Source organism: Hemiscyllium ocellatum, chromosome 21, assembly GCF_020745735.1.
Source record: "Hemiscyllium ocellatum isolate sHemOce1 chromosome 21, sHemOce1.pat.X.cur, whole genome shotgun sequence".
Classification (NCBI taxonomy): domain Eukaryota; kingdom Metazoa; phylum Chordata; class Chondrichthyes; order Orectolobiformes; family Hemiscylliidae; genus Hemiscyllium; species Hemiscyllium ocellatum.
Genome location: NC_083421.1, coordinates 60,296,226 through 60,317,727, shown reverse-complemented (window position 1 = coordinate 60,317,727; position 21,502 = coordinate 60,296,226). Strand labels below are relative to the sequence as shown.

The window sequence follows — 21,502 nt, the reverse complement described above, 5'->3', positions numbered from 1 at the left end:
GAATCATGTTTTTTAACCAGCATCCATTCTGACCGGAACAAAAACAGAAATATCTGGAGAAACTTAGCATTTGTGGGCGGCACGGTAGCACAGTGGTTAGCACTGCTGCCTCACAGAGCCAGAGACCCGGACTGACTGTGTGGAGTTTGCACGTTCTCCACGTGTCTGCGTGGGTTTCCTCCGGGTGCTCCGGTTTCCTCCCACAGTCCAAAGATGTGCGGGTCAGGTGAATTGGCCATGCTAAATTGCCCGTAGTGTTAGATAAGGGGTAAATGTAGGAGTATGGGTGGGTTGCGCTTCGGCGGGTCAGTGTGGACTTGTTGGCCCGAATGGCCTGTTTCCACACTGTAAGTAATCTAATCTAAATCTGTGGAGAGAAATTAAAACGAGTGTTTCCAGGCTGGAAATGTTTCTTCTCTCTCCACAGATGCTGCCATACCTACTGAGATCCTCTAGCAATTTCTGCTTTTGTTTCTGATCTTCAGCATCCACGGTTCTTTGTTTTATTTTATCCATTTGGTCTGGCTGCTTTCTTAGAGCTACTTTTCAATTCTGTGCTGAAATTTCCAAACTGAACTCAAATTATATTGCCAAGATCATTTTACATGGGCACAGAGCAAGCCATTGCAATTCACATTGCAATCCTCACAACCATCAGTTGGGTAGAAGGATCACTGGATCCAAACGTGAACTCTGATTTCTCTCCAAGGATGCTGCCAGAGCTGCTGAGTTTTTCCAGCAATTTTGGCTTTTGTATCTGATTTCCAGCATTTACAGTTATAGAGTCATAGAGATGTACAGCATGGAAACAGACCGTTCGATCCAACGTGTCCATGCCAACCAGATATCCCAACCCAATCTAGTCCCACCTGCCAGCAACTGATCCATATCCCTCCCAACCCTTCCTATTCATAGACCCATCCAAATGCCTCTTAAATCTTGAAATTCCTCTGCCACTTCCTCTGGCAGCTCATTCCATAAATGTACCACCCTCTGCGTGAAAAAGTTGCCCCTTAGGTCTCTTTATTATCTTTCCCCTCTCACCCTAAAACTATGCCCTCTAGTTCTGGACTCCCCAACCGTAGGGAAAAGACTTTGTCAATTTATCCTATCATAATTTTGTAAACCTCTATAAGGTCACCCCTCAGCCTCTGACGCTCCAGGGAAAACAGCCTCATCTTGTTCAGCCTCTCCCTGTAGCTCGAATCCTCAATTGCAATTCACATGCCTGTCCGAATGTTTTAACTCGGCTCCCAGGCTTCCCAGACTGTGGGTCACAGCCTCCCTGGGGAGGGGGAGGGGGTCCCAGGATGAAAGGTTGAGGTTGGAAACTCTAGGCATCAACGGATTCCGTGGAACTTTCACTGAGTGTTAATGAGCGCGAGGGCCTTTAAATTCTTGCCTTTCTCCCCCTGACAATCAGCATGATCAAATGGACAACTTACTGAAGTCTGACTGCTGCAAAAATAAAGCCTGAGAAAAGGTAGATTGTTTTTTAAAGGATAAGCTTTCAGCTTAAACGTTTCCTATTATGTTCAAAGGACACCTCTGCTTCCCTTCCCCCCCCACCCCTCGCTCAACAACAATCCACTACCTCAGTCAGCAGATGGGAGGACATCCCCTCCCCACTTCTGAGCAGCTCTCGCATCTCTCCCAAATTTTCACACAAATGGTTATGCAGAAAATAGGAGCAGGATCGCAGAATTCCCTCCAGTGTGGTAAGAGGTCATTTGGTTATTAAGAGCCTGACTTTCCCTGAGGCACAAACACTAAAACCTTTCAAGAGTCGACGGATTTAGTTAAGGCATGTTACAATCCCAAACCTCCTCTAATTCGGAGATTTAGTGGTTTTACCGGCAGTTTGAGAACCAGGGGTAATCCATGTCAGGAGTTTTGACGAAATTAAGACGACTGGCAGAAGCATGTAACCCTTAATGAAATACTGAAAGACTGTTTGGTAGGTGGGATTAATGATGTAACCATGCAAGAGTGCATTCCAGCTGAAGCCTGACTGGACTTCAAACAGGCACCACAGCTGGCTTTATCATTGGAAAATGCGGGGAAGTGGAGCATATGAGTTGCAGGGTATTCCAATGGAAGTGGGCACCCTCGCCAATCTGACTCAGCCTGGGGAACACTACCTGAAGGAAGGCAAATGCATAACCTCACTCAGGACATATATTGAACAGAGGGACTCTAGGTCAGCTCACAGCAAAACCCCAACACAGTGCCAAGCCTTGGCCAAATGGGTTAACAGTTTCTTCAGAATCCAACTGGCAAGCCATTGCAGATACTGCCAGCATGTAGAATCAAGACAGGAAAAGAAGTGCCACCATATACTAGGTGAACTTTACCTGGGATTTCCAAAATAAAGATGATGGTGAGAAGTTATGTCCAGTGGCCAGGATTGGATGCAGACACCATGGCTGCATTGGTGGGGCAGTGCCCAGAGTGCCAAAAAGGACACAGTTACTGCAAGTAGCTCCCCCACATTCAAGGGGATTGCCAGGTAAACCCCAGACTCGTGTTACATGTCAACCATTCACAGGCTCAATGTTCTTAGTCATTATGGACATTCACTCAATGTAGTTCATTCATCAAACAAGGGATCAACAATAAAAAGCTACGAGCATCTTTTACAATACCCAGGCTCCCAAAAGCGTTAGTCACAGACAACAGGCCATCATTTACTAGCTGGGAATTCGAGTACTTCCTAAAGTTGACTGGCATTTGACATGTAAGAACAGCTCTACATCACATATCGTCCAATGGTCTGGTGGAAACTGCAATCCAAACTATTAAGGCAGGCTTAAAGAATCAGCCTACATCTTCACTAGATATCAAACAGTCCCGGTTCCTATTTGATTATTGGACCACCCTGCATGCAACTACGGGGATAGCTCCAGCACAGTAGCTAATGGGGAGAAAACTCCACACCGGGTTAAATCTGATCTTCCCAGACCTGGTGGGGCTGGGGTGAAATGGCATCAGGAAAGCCAATGCTGGACTCAAGACTCCTCTAAGCAAGAGGGATAGTTTACTTCAGGGGACGAAGTTTGGTGTTGAAACCACAGGAATGGCCCTGCATGAGTATGAGGAATGATTGACATGAGGTCAGGTCTCGTGATGAACACAGGTCTGGGAGGAGAGGCAGTCTTGAACTACTGCATGAAAGCCGCAAACTCGCAAACAGAGCAGGAGTAAAAATCACCCAATCCCTCAGAACAGCCGGAGAGGCTGTCAGAAACCCTGGGATCTCCCCCACTGCCCCGTGTCGAAGAAACCTCGCTCTGAGATGCATACTCACAGCCTCGACACCTTAACTACCTGAAGAAGAGAATGGAGTTCTTCTGAGACATTTTGGATGCAGGGGGGAAGTTATTGTCTGGTACACGCTGTCTGTATCCAAGGTTGAGTCAGAAGAACTGGATCTGGTCCATCAACAGCCCGGGAGACGCTACAAGAAAACAAACTGGACTTAAAAGGCAAAGGATGGCGTGACAGTAACAAGGTCAGCTAGGTGGACCTCATAGAATAGGGGTTCCCTCATTGAGGCTGTTAATCTGGTCTAATCAGGGAGCCCTGGCTGACAGATATAAATAGGAGTGTCAGAGGTTCTGTTCACTCTGAGAGCTGGCTCTAAGGGAGCTGGATCAGTATCAAGGACTCTCCCCGTGTAAATAAAGGGTGACTTGGTGACAGAATACCGGATGCTGTGGTTATTTCATGACCAGCCATGAGTTTTGAATTAGATTAACCAGCTCCAGAATATTTAATAATCAAAATTGCTGCCCTAAAGAGTAATCAGTTGATACTATTTACTATAAATTATTACTATAAATTATTGAAACCCCACACTGAGTAGTTTGGCACCGTGGATGTACCCATATTCCCTGTTCTGCAGCAGTTCAAGAAGGCAGCTCAATATCACCCTCGCCAGGACAACAAGGACGGGCAATAAATGCTGGCCATATCCCATGGAAAAATAAAAACAAACCCTCATAAGCAAATTTTCAACCCTAGTCAGTGTAGCTAGCTTTAAGAGCAGTTTCTCTAATCTGTTATTTTAGTCACGTAAGATACATTCCGAGCTTAGTTTGTACTGCTTCACATCTTTAATTCATCCAATGAACACTGCACACCATTCTTCAGCTCAGAAGGTACTGGTGCTTCATTCCCTAACCTTAGTCTGACTTTACTGTGCCACTGACTGCTATAAAGGGAAAGTGAACAGCCTACAGTGTCTTCCTCTTTTCATTTTCTGCTCTTTGATTAAAGCCCAGTCTCAGCAGGGAACCTCTTGGCAGTACAAGAGAGATCGGGAACCCGCCAACTACGGAAATAGATACTACAAGCAAGAACCTTATATCCCATTACTTTTTTGCCTACATAATAACAGTTATCGCATATCAAAGTAATTCACTAACAATGAAGCGCTTTGGGACATTTGCTAGAGAATTAAGATAAACACAATGTAAAGGCAGTTCTTCCTTGTCCCTCTCATTTCAATTACCCACTGTGTTGAAAACCATTGCTTCAACTATATTGTACAAACTATATTTTAAAAATATTCCTCAATGATGGAAACTCCACACTAATAGCTTTTAAGGGGATGAATATTAAATCACATCTAACTTAAACATGTCCTTTTAGCTTCAGAGCGCAATCATGAGACAGACAGATTTTTAATCAGTAAGCAAATCAAAGGTTATGGGGAAAAGGCAGGAAAGTAGAGTTGAGGTTAATCAGAAATTGCTGAAAAAACTCATAACTGAGGAAGGGTCACTTAACCCAAAATTTTATCTCTTGATTTCTCTCCACAAATGCTGCCAGACCTGCTGAGCTTTTCCAGCACTTTTCCTTTTTGTTTCTGATTTCCAGCACCCACAGTTATTTCAGTTTTTATTGAGGATTAATAGATCATCCATTAAAAAAATCTCAATGAATGGTTAAGCAGACTCGATGGGCTGAATGGTCTACTTCTGTACCTATGATCTGTTTGGATGTGAATGTGGTGAGAATTCCTCCTCCGTAACTTACAGACTCTCAATAAACTTTGCAGTTGAATTGACGGAAGGATAAATGCTAATGACTTAATGGTCAAGCTCCAATTAATTGTCATTTTTGTTTGTTCTTCACTCTTAAAGACCTAATTCAGACCGAGCCACTTAGAGAAGATGGAAATGATCTTACAGATGCAAGATCATGTAATCTATGCTATCAGCACCTTTTACCTCCCCCCCAGAACTCTCCCCCCCCCAACACTGTTGCATAAATGCTGCTCCCTCCACTTTATACTTAGCCCTGATAAAGAGTTATCTAGACTTGAAACATTAGCTTGCTCTCCCTCCATGGATGCTGTCTGACCCGCTGTGATTTCCAGCATTTTTTGTTTTTAGTGGAAATGATCTAGAATGACAGCTGTAGGAAGAGGTCACGTGAAGTGATTTGAAGAGAGAAAGCCAAGGGAAAAAATGAAGAACCATTGTGATTGTTCTATATCCACAACCAATTGTGAAGAATAGTTTTTCTGTTCTGAATAAGAGTCATGCCAGACATGAACCTTTAACTCTGTTTTTCTCTCCATAGATGCTGCTGGACCTGCTGAGTTTCTCCAGCACTTTCTGTGTATGTTTGTGAAAAATATTAAACAGGTAACAGCCCCTTGACATTTTTTACGTTGCTGCCTCTCAAAAAATTACTGCAGACTATTTAGTTTGTCTGACACCCTGTGTACATTTATTCCAAAAGCAATGTTTCATCTATTGGTCTAGCTTCATAAGCACAGTGGTTCAGTGGTTAGCGCTCCTGTCTCACAATGCTAGGGACCCAGGTTCGAGTCCAGCCTCAGGTGACTGTCTGTGTGGAATTTGCATGTTCTCCCTGCGTTTTCTCCCATGGTACAAAGATGTGCAGGTTAGGTTAAATGTTAAATTACCCCATGGTGCCCAGCGATGTGCATGATAGCTGTGGGTTATAGGGTGGGATGCTCCTCGTCGGGTTGGGAATGGGCTGAATGGCCTGCATCCACACAGTAGGGATTCTATGATTCATGCTTTTAGGTAATACATTTTCAATCCAAAGATTATTCATCCTTTACAGACAGAACAGCGTCTGAAAATAATGTTTGAGCTGTGCCAGTTTGAATGAATAACTCATGATCTGTTTTTTAAAAAAGAAATCTCATGCTGTTCCTGATTATTCCTGGGGATGGATTGATTCATTGTTAGCAGGTATCAACCAGAAATCTGTTTAAACTTAATGACGACAATGACAGTGGGCAGGCTGCTGCTACAATACACGTGCCACTGCACCTGGCTTTAGTATGAATGGAATTCTATTTCTGCTAAACTGAAGAGATCAGCCCTTTATTCATAGTATAAACACAACCAGACAGAAGCTATCGGCTGTCTGGGCAATGCAGCATCAGGGAACTTCACACTGATCCTGGCAGAACAACTGACATTTCAGGATACACAAAGTATTAAAGTCACCCATTGCTTCTGTCTCTCATCCAAGCCCCAGAAGACAGTCTGAATAGGAATTCTCCGAGTCAGGGGAAGACTGGACAACCAGAAGAAAAATACAGCAGTCAAGAGAAATGGGAGTTATAGAGTCATACAGCACAGAAACAGATACTTGGGTCGAGCTGAACATAATCCCAATCTAAAGTAGTCCCACCTGCCTTCTTCTGACTCATATCCATCCAAACCTTTCCTGCTCATGTACCTATCCCAATATATTTCAAACGTTGTAATTGTACCCACATCCACCATTTCCTCATGAAGTTCATTTCACATGTGAACCACCCACTGTGTAAAAAAAATTCCATCATGTCTTTTTTAAGTCTCTCTCCTCTCACTTTAAATATGTGCCCCCAGTCTTGAAATTCCCCATCCTAGGGAAAAGACAATTGCCATTAACTCTATCTATACTCTCCATAATTTTATAAACCTCTATAAGGTCACTTCTCAACCTCCTATGCTCCAGTGAAAAAAGTCTCAGCATATCCAAACTCTCTCTATAACTCAAACCCTCCTTAAATCTCCTGGTTAATCTCTTCTGAACCCTCTCTAACTGAATAATATCCTTTTGGTAACTGGGCAACCAGAACTGGACATAGTACTCACCAATGTCCTGTAAAACTTTATATATTGTTTCAGCAGTTATTAGAGGAAGCATGGCGTCCAATTTAATGAATTGCTAATTTTCTTTAAATTCATATTTTCTTTTACATTTCCACTTGCTGATTCACTACTTTGGTTCACAGCATGGGGGACTAATGTGGTCCATTATTATTTTCATCAGTGTAGAATCAGAAAAGAACAATGTCTAAGTACAAGAAAAAAGTTATACAACATCAGGTTACAGTCCAACAGGTTTATTTAAAATCACAAACGTTCAGAACAGGGTCACTTGACGAACCACTTCACCTGATGAAGGGGCAGCGCTCCAAAAGGTGTGATTTTTGAAATAAACCTGTTGGACTGATGTCATGGGGATGTCTGACTTTGTCCAGTTCAATCCAACACCGGCACTTCCACCTCATCAGCACAGAGAAGTGGAAACTGAGTGGGAAAGGAATTTCTATCTCTTTGTCTGAATGAGCTCAATACTAAGGAAACCCGGGTTAGATCTCCTAACCAAGGGACTATTACAGTAACTACCACTTCGCCCCAAGGCTTGTTTCCACATGTGTCAAAGAGGAGTCACTGTCCAAGAAGACTTATTCTGTCAAAAACACTGGAGCTGCAAGTTAGACGTTAATAGTTAGCAATTCACATTCCCAGACCCAACAATGTTGGCATCGGAAAATAATTACGCCATTGAGTAAAACAGCTTACTTAGCTGAATGTATCCAAGATTCCACTGTCTCCCTATCTTGATCACATTAGTTGTGAAATAACATCGTTTTCCAAACAAATAAGCTTCACCAAGAACGTAGCTACTTCTGTTCACACTAATGTGCTTTATACACAGCATTTTAAAATTTTATTAGAAGAAAGTAGTACACATTCCAGAATAATAATGAAATTGCTATCTTTATGACTCACAAACTACAGTAAATGTTACTATGCTCCAGTCAAACCAGAAACAACTGGGCAACAAAGTCCTTCTCAGCTGAGAATTTTTAATTTGTTTGCGCAGTTTTATTTTGTCCACCAGAATTTACTCTCCCTCCAGAGAAACTGATTCATGCTGGGATAAGGTTACATTATGGATGTGAAAAAGAACCTTTCTCTATGCATGTACCTAGACAGCAATTATCGTCAAACTATTTAATGTTAAACCGACCCTGTCCTTAGCCAATATACTTTGCCGCCTGGGTCAGAAGGAGTACTAACTAAATCCCCTTCTCCACATGCTTCCATTAACTCCTGCTCAGGCTGAAATTAACTTACAACAAAGACCAGCAATCAAACTTTCTTGTTCAAAAGAGTTTAGGACAAGATTTGGTGACGCACCTCCCATCTCCTCTGAGGCTACTGGATAAGTTTAAGCAAGCAATTTTTCAAAGGGTCCTTCCTCATAAGGTAAAGCTGCCATAGTCCCAGAGGACCATAGGCTTCTTTTTCAGTAGAGAGAGATGACTGGTGGTGTTTAATCTGAGGTCACCACACTTCACCTGAAGGAGAGTCCTCCATGGAAATCTCAGACAATACGAGAATCGAACCCACCCACTGCAATGCAAACCAGCCAAATGAGGGCTCTCCTCCCCAAAGTTTGAAAAACATGGAGACAAGATTACCAACACCATAAGTTTTTTACAATTCTTCAAACTGAAACCTTCTCTATACACCATTACAATGAGCTCCTTCCTCAAGTCCTATTGTCTGGGGAAACGTCTCATTCTAACGGCATCTCAACAAGAGACTGCGACACTGTGAACCACTAGGTCAGTAATGATGCCCCTCTTGTGCAGCGCATGGAGTAAGGTCTATACGTGAAGTATCATTTTGTTTTGACTGGAAAATCCTTGAACCTTCATTCAGTTGAACTAGCTGTCCTGAAGGTTGTTAGAAGAACAGGGAGGCACTGTGATAATCAGAGGATGTCTGCCTTTGAGAAATGACTATACATCAGCTAAGCTATGTTCTCTGTTTAGTGACATTTTCTGGCCATATATCTGCTGGAACTGGCCAGATAGGAGCCTTTGAAGGAGGGCAAACACTTGTTGTCAAATGGAAACTATCAATGGTTTGATGTAGCATCACTTCATCTATTGCTGCACAGGTTTGAACTGGATTGATGGAGTGTGAAGAAGGCTCACCAGACTGATTCCTGAGATGACCGGATTGACGGACCGAAAGAGATAAGTTAGGGCTATACTCACTCAAGTTTAGAAGCATATTGGAGAATCTTAAAGAAACCTATAAATTTCTAACTGGATTAGACATAGTAGATGCAAGAAGGTTGTTCCTGATGACCAAGGAGACACAGATGGATCTTAAGTTAGGTAAGTGCAAGGTATTTATGGTAGGATGAACAAGGGCAGGACTTACACAGTTAATAGGAGGGCCCTGGGTGGTGTCTGTCAAAGACAGACCGAGGGGTTCAAGTACACGGTTCTTTGGAATTTGCGTCACAGGTAGACAGGATGGTGAAGACGATGTTCGGCACACATGTCTTCATTGCTCAGGCCATTAACAATAGGAGTAAATGCCTTACATGCACTTCCCAGAGCTGCATCTCAGCATTAGATCTCAAGAGGTACAAGAGAATGGCTACAACCAAAAATAACACTGGTGAAAGAACAATCTCCTCAGGCTCTGGACACATGGACGACTATGGCTGGGGACAACACAGCCATTTACAAAACAGGCTCAAGTGCATGGATTTTCTGAATGACTTTGTGTTGAGGAGTAAACAGGGGCATTCTACAATCATCCAAATCTCCTCGTCAGTGATTGGGAACCACTCCATGCTGGTAAGACACCAGTTGGAAATGTCCAATTCTCAATAAGGGAGCAAATCTCCTCACGATAGATATTTCCTCTTACAGACGTACAGGAAGCTATCAATGTAAAATAACCCACCAAAAAATCCCAATAATCAATTTAAAGGTAGCTTCTTCGACTGAGGAGAGGTAGAATGTGCAGTGTGCTACCAAGGTGAAAACAAATCATAAAGATACATTTCATAGGAAGTTGGACAAAAGTGTTGGAGAGAAAACTAAACACAGGGTTTCGATGATGAGGAAAGAAAAGAGGAGTCATGAACTGAGCATTAACTCTAGTATGGACTGAAAGGCCTGCATTTGGCACAGTCTATCCAAGATAATCTCATACTCAACATCGAGACAATGCTTCAATCTAATTTGTGAAAGGAAGCCAATTAGCAACACAGGGATAAACAGACAAGTGTAAATGCCAATAAGGACTGCAACAACACCACGGTGAAGAAGAAGAAGAAGAACCACAGAGATCCGAGGCGACAAATGGCCAGCACTTTGCACTATTTGTCAAGACGCTGAAAACTACGTTCAAGGACCATTTAAAGAACTTTCAAATGATGTACAAACAAAGCAAGGGTGTTGTAAGAGAAAGTGAGGACTGTAGATGCTGGAGAGTCAGAGTCGAAAAATGTGGCGCTGGAAAAGCACAGCAGGTTAGACAGCATCCAAGGAGCAGGAGAATCGACATTTCAGGTATAAGCCCTTCATCAGGAATGTCTAAGAAAAAACAACCTATCAAACAGCGAGTAGTTATGGTTTGGAATGCACTGCCTGGAAATGTGTTAGGGACATTCAAGAGGGCATGCGATTGTGATGGAGTGCAGGCATATGGGAGATGGGCACTAGGTAATAGAGCTGAACTAGATTAGAGTGGTGCTGGAAAAGCACAGCAGGTCAGGCAGCATCTGAGGAGCAGGAAAATCAACGATTCAGGCAAAAGCCCTTCATCAGGAAAGGCAGTCCTGATGAGGGACTTTTGCCCGAAACGTCAATTTTCCTGCTCCTCAGATGCTGCCTGAGCTGCTGTGCTTTTCCAGCACTACTCTAATCTGGACTCTGGTTTCCAGCATCTGCAGTCCTCACTTTTGCCTAATAGAGCTGGACTAGACAATACAGACAGTCACAGGCCCAAAAAGCAGAGTGGCCTCATTCTGGGATGACATAGCTGGTTGAATATGTGAAAGTGAATATTGTGAATGTGGAATTTGTGAAGTTTGGTGAAAAGACAATCCCACTCACAGAAACCAACTGCCAATTCTAAGGCATCATTGTTATTTTCAACTCTGAGGAGCTTGTTCAAAGGTCTAAACCTCAGATAAATACAATTTGTCTGAACTACAATAATACAAACTGGGACAGAGCAGATTGATGATGGAACACTCATCTACCCATCAGGGCTAATATAATTGATTGCAATCATTTCTTTAAAGGGAGATTTGGTTGGCCCTGGTCAGTGTACAAAAACATCAGCCTTGAATTGCTTCACCTAGCACGGTCACAGTGAAAATGTCACTAATCATCCCAAGGAAGAAAACCTGGATGTATCTGATAAACAGCCAGGCCAACCTTGCTGAAGAGACAATGAAGGTGGTATTCATGACCATCCTCCAATACAGATGAAAGATTATCTACTTGAAAGAATCATAGAATCCCTACTGTGCAGAAAGAGGCCATTTAGCCCATCGAGTTAGCACTGACCCCCCAAAGAGCACCTCACCCAGATCCAATCCCCTGTGACCTTGCATTTCCCATAGCCAATCCACCGAACCTGCGCACGTTTGGACTGTGGGAAGAAATCCATGCTGATCCGGGGACAATATGCAAATGCCACACAATCGCCAGAGGGTAGAATCAAACGCGGGTCCCTGGCGCTGTGAGGTAGCAGTGCTAACCACTGAGCCATCTTTGTTTTTTTTTTAAACAGCTCCACATTTACTGAGCAAATACTCTCCTACATTTCCACAATCTCAGCTTTGAATACAGGATTAGGGGTTTATATTACAACAGGATACTCATATATTTATTGAAGAACAACTTCTTTCAAAAAAAACTCCCTAAAACATCATCTATGTTTCTCTCCATGAATCCCTGCTGACATTTCCAGACTGTTTTTGGTTCTTCTTTCAGATTTCCAGCATTTGCAGAATTTGTTTCTTAATGGAGGTTTCCTGATATCCCAAATATGAGCTTTTCATGGCATTTGGGCATTCCTGGCAAGGTCTGCATTTGATTCCCACCTCTGACTATCCTTGAATTGAGTGGCTTTTCAGAGATAGGTTGGAGTCATACATCGATCAGCCTGGGTAAGGGTATGATTCTTTCAAGGACAATATTGAGTTGGTGATAGTTCTCATAACCATCATTACTGAAACTACATTTATAATTCCTGATTTATTGAATTTAAAACCCACTAGTAACCACAGTGAGACTATAACCCATGCTCCCACCATTACTAAACCAGTAACAGCCCCACTATACCACATCTCCCAGATATGTGATTGATTGATACAAAAACCTGACAATGATTGAAAATGGTGAACGACCCTCCACATGGATATAAAAAAATGGAACTTCAGGTCTGTGATCTGCCTGATATAAAAGACCAGAACTGGGATTATGGTCTTACATCAACAAGAACAGAAATTGCTGGAAGAGCTCAGCAAGTCTGGTAGCATCTGTGGAGCGAAATCAGAGTTAACGTTTCAGGTCACTGACCTGTGTTCTGATGAAGCGTCATCAGATCTGAAACGTTAACTCTGATTTCCCTCAGATGCTGCCAGACTTGCTGAGCTCTTCCAGCAATTTGAGTTTTTGTTTCTGTTTCTGATTTCCAGCATCCGCAGTTCCATTCACGTCTTACACATCCTTTCCAATGTCAGGACAATGCAGTGTTGAGTCATCTTCAAGTCAAATTCCTGTGACTATTCCACAGTAGATTAGATTAAATTAGATTCCCTACAGTATGGAAACTGGCCCTTCAGCCCAACAAGTCCAGCATTCCTCCCAGTAACCCATCCAGACCCATTTCCCTCTGACTAATGCACCTAACACTATGGGGAATTAGGCATGGCCAATTCAACCGGCCTGCACATCTTTTGGACCGTGGGAGGAAACTGGAGCACCCGGAGGAAACCCACACAGACACGGGGAGAATGTATAAGCTCCACACAGACGAGGCTGGAATCAAACCTGGGACCCTGGTACTGTGAGGTAGCGGTGCTAACCACTGAGCCACCATGCCGCCCCATACAGCAATCAGCCAGGTTAAGGGTATGATTCTTTCAAGGACATTACTGAGTTAGTGATAGGTCTCATAATCACCATTATTGAAACTACATTTATATTTCCAGATTTATTGAATTTAAAACCCACTAGTAACCACAGTGAGACTATAACCCATGCTGCCCACATTACTAAACCAGTGACAGCCCCAATATACCACATCTCCCAGTACTGAGGCAAAATTTCATTCCTTAAATCATAAAATTGTTATGGTGCTGAAAGAAGCCATTTAGCACATCATACCTGCACTGGTTCTATTACCCAGCACCAATCTCCTACCTTTCCCCAAAACCTTGCATATTATTCCCAACCAAATGATTATCCAATGCCCCCTCAAGCACCTCAGTTGAATTTGCCTCCCCAACATTCCTTAATCTAACTACTTGGTGTGAAAGGTTTTTTCTTCTTTCACAGCACCCTCGCTTCGTTTGTACACCACTTTAAATCTATCCCCTCTCGTTATTCATTTCTTTTCTGAGCTGCTCCCTATCTACTGTGTATAGCTCACTCATAACACTGCCAAGTCTCCTCTTGGCCTTCCTCTCTCCTCATCATTGTTTAATAAGCTGAGGATGAGGAACACAGGAGAGAAATGGCATCCATTTCATTCACTTTGGACATTATGTCCAGGAAAAGCCTTAATATTCAAGTCTGCATACCATTAGATTGTATGATCTTGAGATCTTTTATCACTCTGACAATCAGGAAGACACAACGAGAAAGTGAGGACAAAATAGCATTATGTTTAGCGTGCCTATTGCTGGAAATAAGCAGAGGGGAAATGAACCGATGTTCTCATTTCATTTGCTAAGAGAGACACAAACCCAAATTCAAATATTGTCAATACATGGATCCCATCTCTTCCTTCGACAGGGCTCAGTTGCTGAAAATTGTTTACTCAGATTTGCGATCTTCTTAATTCTGCTTTTCATCAAAGAAAAAATAAACAGAACAATTTTGCTATCAGGAAGCTCAGTTAGCACAATCTCTGGATAATGTAAAAGGACTGTCGAAATCAACATGAGCCTTTTCCTGAGGTTTGGTCAACTGGACGGTCAGAAAGAGGAGGACCTAACAAACACAACAAAGCAATTAATCACTGAAATAACTTAACCGAACCTTTCGATTTCACAGGAAGTGGCTCAAGCCTTGATCACTTACCCGAAAGCCTTTCGGTCCCTGCTTCCCCATTGGTCCTGGCAAACCCTAGAAAAGAAATAGTTGGTTCAAAAAAGGACATTTTAGAAGCTACAGTCCATGGGGCAGGGGAGGGGGAACGAGTGTGTGGTGACGGAAGATGAGTGGTGACCTTCCATACCAGGATCCTGAAAGAACTTAATCAGTCACACTTGCAAGAGGGCCCTCCAGGGATGATTGTGTATCCGTCTCCGTGGGAAGGAGGGGGATTTGGCAGGAGTCAGCTCGGTGGGGGTGGGGTGGGGTGGTGGGGGGAGGGAAGAGACAGGTGACCTTCCAGAATGGCCTCAAAGCATTCCAATGAAGGATGGGGAAGGTAGGGTCAAGCTGAGGATGTGGGAATAGGGAAGGAACGGAGTTGGGTGGGGGAGAATTTACCCCCTGTTCCCCCTGCAGCACACCAAAGAAAATCATTTGCATTAAGTTTAAGGAGCTGGGCCATTGTGGTTCTGTCTGCCTGGCTCACACAATGAACAAGCTGCCATGTATTCCCATTCGCAGGTGACAAGGACCAATACCAACAGGACCACTTGCACATTCAGACCATAGGACATAGGAGCAGAATTAGCTGTTCAGCCAATTGAGACAGCTCTGCCATTCAATCATGGCTGCTAATGTAAAGATCTAAGAGTTAGACCATTGGACCATACTTAGAGGGGACATCAGTAGCTTTTAGGTTGAGGAATGGCCTGGCCAGCACCAAAAGTGAGATTGGGGACAAGAAAGGTCAGTTCCCATGACTCACTCAAACCACTCTCAAATGGTTCCTCCTGGTGTGGAGTTCAAATTGAGGCCACACATGACTCACCGCATGAGTACGGCAACAGACATTTTACATGGTCTCCTAAATCATAAATCTTTGATAAATAGTGGGTGATTTTTTTACACTCCACCTTAACTTTACTGCAGTCTTGCTGCTGTCACGGTCGGTAACAAATCAGATTTGTGCAAGGCTGACATCAGGAAGTCAGAATGCTGCTCAAAACAAACAAAGGGTGTGAGGGTTTGATGGACCCTGGAACGAGCGTCCTTTAACAAAGGTGAGAAACTTCTAAATACTGACATTCAGCAAGAATTGGGTGTACTCAGACCAGGAAGAAAGAATTTTTTTAAGAAATAAATCTGTTCAGATGTGTCAGGATAACCTAGAGGGCAGGTGGGACTTGAGCCCACATCGTATTGCATCAAGTTGGAGACACTATGGCACAATGTTCCCTCACAGCATAGCAGGTTCACATGCCGGCATAACAAGCAATTAGGAAGGCAAATGGCATGTGAGCATTTATAAACTCACAGAGATGTACAGCATGGAAACAGACCTTTCGGTCCAATCCATCCACGCCAACCAGATATCCCAACCCAATCTAGTCCCATCTGCCAGCATCCCTCCAAACCCTTCCTATTCATATGCCCATCCAAATGCCTCTTAAATGTTGCAATTGTACCAGCCTCCACCACTTCCTCTGGAAGCTCATTCCATACACGCACCACCCTCTGTGTGAAAAAGTTGCCCCTTAGGTCTCTTTTATATCTTTCCCCTCTCACCCTAAAACTATGCCCTCTAGTTCTGGACTCCACAACCCCAGGGAAAAGACTTTGTCTATTTATCCTATCCATCCCCTCATAATTTTGTAAACCTCTATAAGGTCACCCCTCAGTCTGTGATGCTCCAGGGAAAACAGCCCCAGCCTGTTCAGCCTCTCCCTGTAGCTCAAATCCTCCAACCCTGGCAACATCCTTGTAAATCTTTTCTGAACCCTTTCAAGTTTCACAACATCTCTCCGATAGGAAGGAGACCAGAATTGCACACAATATTCCAACAGTGGCCTAACCAATGTCCTGTACAGCCGCAACATGACCTCCCAACTCCTATACTCAATACTCTGACCAATAAAGGAAAGCATACCAAACGCCTTCTTCATTATCCTATCTACCTGCAACTCAAGGAGCAATGAACCTGCATTCCAAGGTCTCTTTGTTCAGCAACACTCCATAGGGCCTTACCATTAAGTGTACAAATCCTGCTAAGATTTGCTTTCCCAAAATGCAGCACCTCGCATTTGTCTGAATTAAACTCCATCTGCCACTTCTCAGCCCAATGGCCCATCTGGTCCAGATTCTGTTGTAATCTGAGGTTACCTTCTTCGCTGTCCACTACACCTCCAATTTTGGCGTCATCTGCAAACGTACTAACTGTACCTCTTATGCTCACATCCAAATCATTTATGTAAATGACAAAAATTAGAGGGCCCAGCACCGATCCTTGTGGCACTCCACCGGTCACAGGCCTCCAGTCTGAAAAACAACCCTCCACCACCACCCTCTGTCTTCTACCTTTGAGCCAGTTCTGTATCCAAATGGCTAGTTCTCCCTGCATTCCATGAGATCTAACCTTGCTAATCAATCTTCCATGGAGAACCTTGTCGAAAACCTTACTGAAGTCCATACAGATCACATCTACTGCTCTGCCCTCATCAATCTTCTTTGTTACTTCTTCAAAAAACTCAATCAAGTTTGTGAGACATGATTTCCACGCACAAAGCCATGTTGATTACCCCTAATCAGTCACTACCTTACCAAATACATGTACATCCTTACTATAAGGAGGTAAGAGTATAAGAATAAGGTGGTCTTGTATCTCTGGGTCAGAAGATCTAGGTTCAAAACCCACCTTCCTTCAGTCAGAGAGATGTACAGCACGGAAACAGACCCTTCGGTCCAACTTGTCCATGCTGACCAGGTAACCTAAATTAATCTAGTTCTATTTGCCAGCATTTGGCCCATATCCCTCTAAAATCTTCCTATTCATGTAACCATCCAGATGCCTTTTAAATGGTGTAATTTTACCAGCCTCTTCCATTTCCTCTGGCAACTCATTCCATACATGCAACACCCTCGTGTCTAAACACGTAACAGAAGGTACCTAAGGTGATCTCGCTGAGTTTCAACACGGCCCTGTTAGAGACATGACCGCTCTGATGAAGTGTCATCCAGACTCGAGACATTAGCTGGAGCTCTCTCTCCACGGATTATGCCTGACCCGCTGTGATCTCCAGCATTTTTTGTTTTCAGTACAGATTCCAACTCCTTCACTCTGGTGAGACTGCAGCTGGAGTACAGGAAACACTTTTGGTTTCTGAACTCTTCAAAATTTATTCTTACACAGAATGGAGACATTTCTGCCGAGGCCAGCACCTGTTCCCCATCTCTAATGACCCCTGAACCAATTGGCTCCCAAAGCTCTTTCAGAGGGAAGTTAAGAGTCACCCACATTGTTGTGGGTCAGGAGTCATGTGGAGGGCAGATCAGGTGAGGGCAGAAGATCCCTTTCTGGAAAGGCCACTAGTGAACCAGAGAGGGATTGTCTCAGGAGGGATGTACTCCTTGTGCTCTTAATAGAAGCCTTCAGAACATCTAAGGCTCGCCAAACACCCCAAGGTAACGAAAGCTGCTTCGGAGAGTTAAACGCCAATGCTTCCAGGCAGCAGTCTTTCTGAGGAGATTCCTGATTGGCAAACAATTTTTAGAAAGTACAGCTGAGGGTAAAAGTATTTCACTTGCAACATATTTTCATTCATTAGCTGCTCAAATTATATCTGACATTGGAAGGGCTCTAAAACATACTGAGTACTTCAGTGTTGCAGACAAAACAGTTTACAAAGTTTGAAAGAAATCTGGAAAGTCGAGGGGGGCGGGTTGGGCATTATTGCCTGCCAGCCTGTGATTTTCCACAAATTATAGAAAACAAGCGTAAAGACTTGGGTAAGCATGCATTGAATTGGAAAATCCCAATCAGATGTGACTGGAGACTGAAACACCAGGAATTACACCAAACTTAACATCAGCAATGGCAAAGAATTTTATTCTGCATTTTATACATCCACACATTATTTGCTAGTTTATACACTCAGATAAATGGAAATCAATGTGAGTTAACTGGAGTTCTGGCTGTTTAAATTCTATATGGCATAGTATTGACATGCTTTTTTCAAACATGAATCCACCTCCAACAGGATAAGAACCTGAATAGGTTGGATAGGCTGGGTCTTTTTTTCCCTGGAGCATAGAAGACTGAGGGTTGACCATATAGGTCTATAAAATCATGACAGCCATGGATAAGGTAGATCCCAACAGCTTTTCCCCATGGTTGGGGAGTCTAAAGCCAGAAGGCATAGTTTTAAGATGGGAGGAGAAGCATGCAAAAGGGTCCAGAGGAACAATTTTTTCACACAGATGGTGGTGTGTGTCTGTAACAGGCTGCTAAAGGCACTGAATCGCCTAAGTGTGGAAGCAGGACATTTGGCCCATGGGGTCCACATTAACCCTCAAAGTCATCCCACTCCACTACCCTATATTTCCCATGGCTAATTCACCTAGCCTGCACATCCCTGGATACTATGGGACAATTTATCGTGGTCATACTGCCTTACCTGCACATTTTTGGACTGTGGGAGGAAACCCACACAGACTCTACACAGACAGTCACCTGAGGATGGAATCGAACCCTGGTCCCTGGTGCTGTGAGGCAACAGTGCTAACCACTGAGCGACAGTGCCACCCCTTGTAGCTTTTTAAGAATCATTCAGTCAGGTGGGGTAGGTATGGAGGGATATGGCCCAAACGTAGGGAAATGGGACTAGTTTAATTGTGAAAAGTGGGCAGCACGGGTATGTTGGACCGAACGACCTATTTCCATGTTGTAAACTTCAATGAGTCTATAACCCTGCAGAGCTCGTCCATCAAAGTTCACACCACTCTGTGGTGCCTTCCTGAATTTGACTGCTAAGCCATGGCAGAGATGGTCATATACTTTGCATTCCCTTCCCACAAGGATGCAGAATAAAAAACAAGGTCAGGGTAGGATTAGTGGATTTTCCATCTCTGAAGTATGATTAACATTTCAGAGAGAGAGAGAGCGGGTGAGAAAAAAATTCAATCATGCACAAAATCATGATCGTCACACAGCACCAGAACAGCACCAATGCACCAGTCTTGCCGAATTCCACAACGCTGAAGAATGAATCAATCCTTGTTGAACACAGTGTTCCCAAAGGCTGCATTATCCATTAGTTTGATCAGTTTTAGCTATAGTTTCAGTTCAATATAGAGATTGCTTCCTGCATTTGTACAAATCTTCTGGCTTCTTGTTCTGACAAGAAGGCAGAGAAATGATATATCACCCTAAATCATGGAGCTAATATATGCTTTGATGAGCAGAATTGTGGGTCACATGTCAACAAGAAGTACTATATAAATCCAGGTCCGTTTTTTACACCTGGCTGGATAATATTACATAACCCATCTCTCTGTTTGAGGTGTGAATTTTCCACAGCACTTACCGGTCCTTCTGTATTTTGAGTAAAATATTAGTCAGACACACTCAGATTATAAAAGCAGAGAAGATACTAAATGTGCCTGCTACACAGTGCTGTCAGAGCATGAGCATTCTGGGACCTCAGTGCAACATCAACATTAGATATTAAATACAATATCTTCCAGAAACAGGGAGAGTAAAAATACAGGGATTGTTTCCTTTGGGAAAAACTTATATATAGCCAATTGTACTGCTGCACTCTGAAACAAATGTTCAACTTCCACACTAACTTTATAGCAAATTTTAAACAGGGACACATTGTGGATAAGTCACTCATATTGTCTTCACATCGATGCAGCATTGTTGGGAATAGGAATTCTGGTCAGCTCGGTGTTTATACAGTATTTATAAGTGTCTATATGGGTTCTCTCAGTGCCTATATGGTGTTTTTAGGTGTCTATTTGGTTTTTCCAGGTGTCTAGCATGTTTCTCAGTATCTATATGATTTTCCTAGGTATCTATACTGTGTTCCTCTGTGCTCACATGGTGTTTCTCAGTATCTAAATAGTGTTTCTCAGTATCTATGCCATATCTCTCGATATCTATGCAGTGTCTCTCGTGTCTATATAGTGTTTCTCGGTATCTATGCAGTGTCTGTCAGTTTCAAAGTAGTATCTCTTGCTGCCAATATGGTTTTCTCTGTGTCTACAGAGGTTCTCCGAGTCTATACAGTGTTTTTCAGTATCTAGCCAATGATTCTCAGTGTCTAAATGGTGTTTCTAGGTGTCTATATGGTGTCTTCTCATGTCTATATGTTGTTTTTCAGTGTCTATACAGTGTTTCTTGGAATCTATGTGGTGTCTATCGGTATCCATACAGTGTTTCTCATTGTCCAAATGGTGTTTCTTAGTATCTATACATTGTTTCTAGGTGTCTTTGGTGTTTCTTGGTGACTAGATAGTGTTTATAAGTGTATATACAGTGTTCTCTCGGTGTCTATGTGGTGTTTGTCAGTGTCGATACAATGGTTCTCCATGCCTATATAGTATCTCTAGTCTATATGGTGGTTCTCAGTGTCTCTCAGTATCTATACTGTCTCACCCGGTGTTTCTTGGTGTCTTTATGGTGTCTCTTGGTATTATAAGGTGTTTCTCAGTGTCTACACAATGTTTCAGTGTTTCACAGTGTCTCTCAGTATCTACACAGTGTTTCCTAGTGTCTATACGGTGCTAAGAACACATGTTTCACAACACTCCCGCGCTGGGACATTCAGGCTAAATCTGCCATAGTCATGCAGTTCGAGGCCTTTCACTAAACTCTAAGTTAGATGTATTTAGTAAAAATGTGAACATTTTCTTGGTGTTAAACTGCACGGCACGAGAAGATTTACTGCACCTGCCTGCCAGGATAACCTTTGGCACCTCGACTCCCATTAGGTCCACGCACCCCCTGTTAAAAAGAAATGGACAATGTCACTGACGATGTCATTCTTTGTTTTCAGTTTCTTCTTTGTCTCCATCAACCCTCCAAATGTATTTTCAGCAATAATTTCCATTTCATTGTGAAGACTAGTGAGACGTCTCAGTTGGGATTACAGTGTAAAACACACTCTAGCATATGTCTTCAGAAACTATTCTGCAGATGTGTTGCTTCGATAGTATTCATGCATGCACACAATTAGAGAGCAACCCTGCCAAGTGCAGCATGATTCAGTGTAAAAACCTGGCATCCAAATCCTGGACGTCCCTTGTTCC

The 21,502-nt window shown here is 43.0% G+C and overlaps 1 protein-coding gene across 2 annotated transcripts in view; it reads right to left on the bottom strand.

Annotated features, from left to right (window-relative positions):
- The window catches only part of LOC132825922 (collagen alpha-1(XXVII) chain-like), a 593,955-nt gene that overhangs the window by 380,057 nt on the left and 192,396 nt on the right, over positions 1-21,502 (bottom strand). For both annotated transcript variants that reach the window (XM_060841558.1, XM_060841557.1), the window contains exons 9-10: positions 21,144-21,197; positions 14,399-14,443 (exon numbers count right to left, since the gene is read on the bottom strand). In XM_060841558.1, the coding sequence (XP_060697541.1) occupies positions 14,399-14,443; positions 21,144-21,197 (99 nt within the window). The remainder of the gene's footprint in view (positions 1-14,398; positions 14,444-21,143; positions 21,198-21,502) is intronic.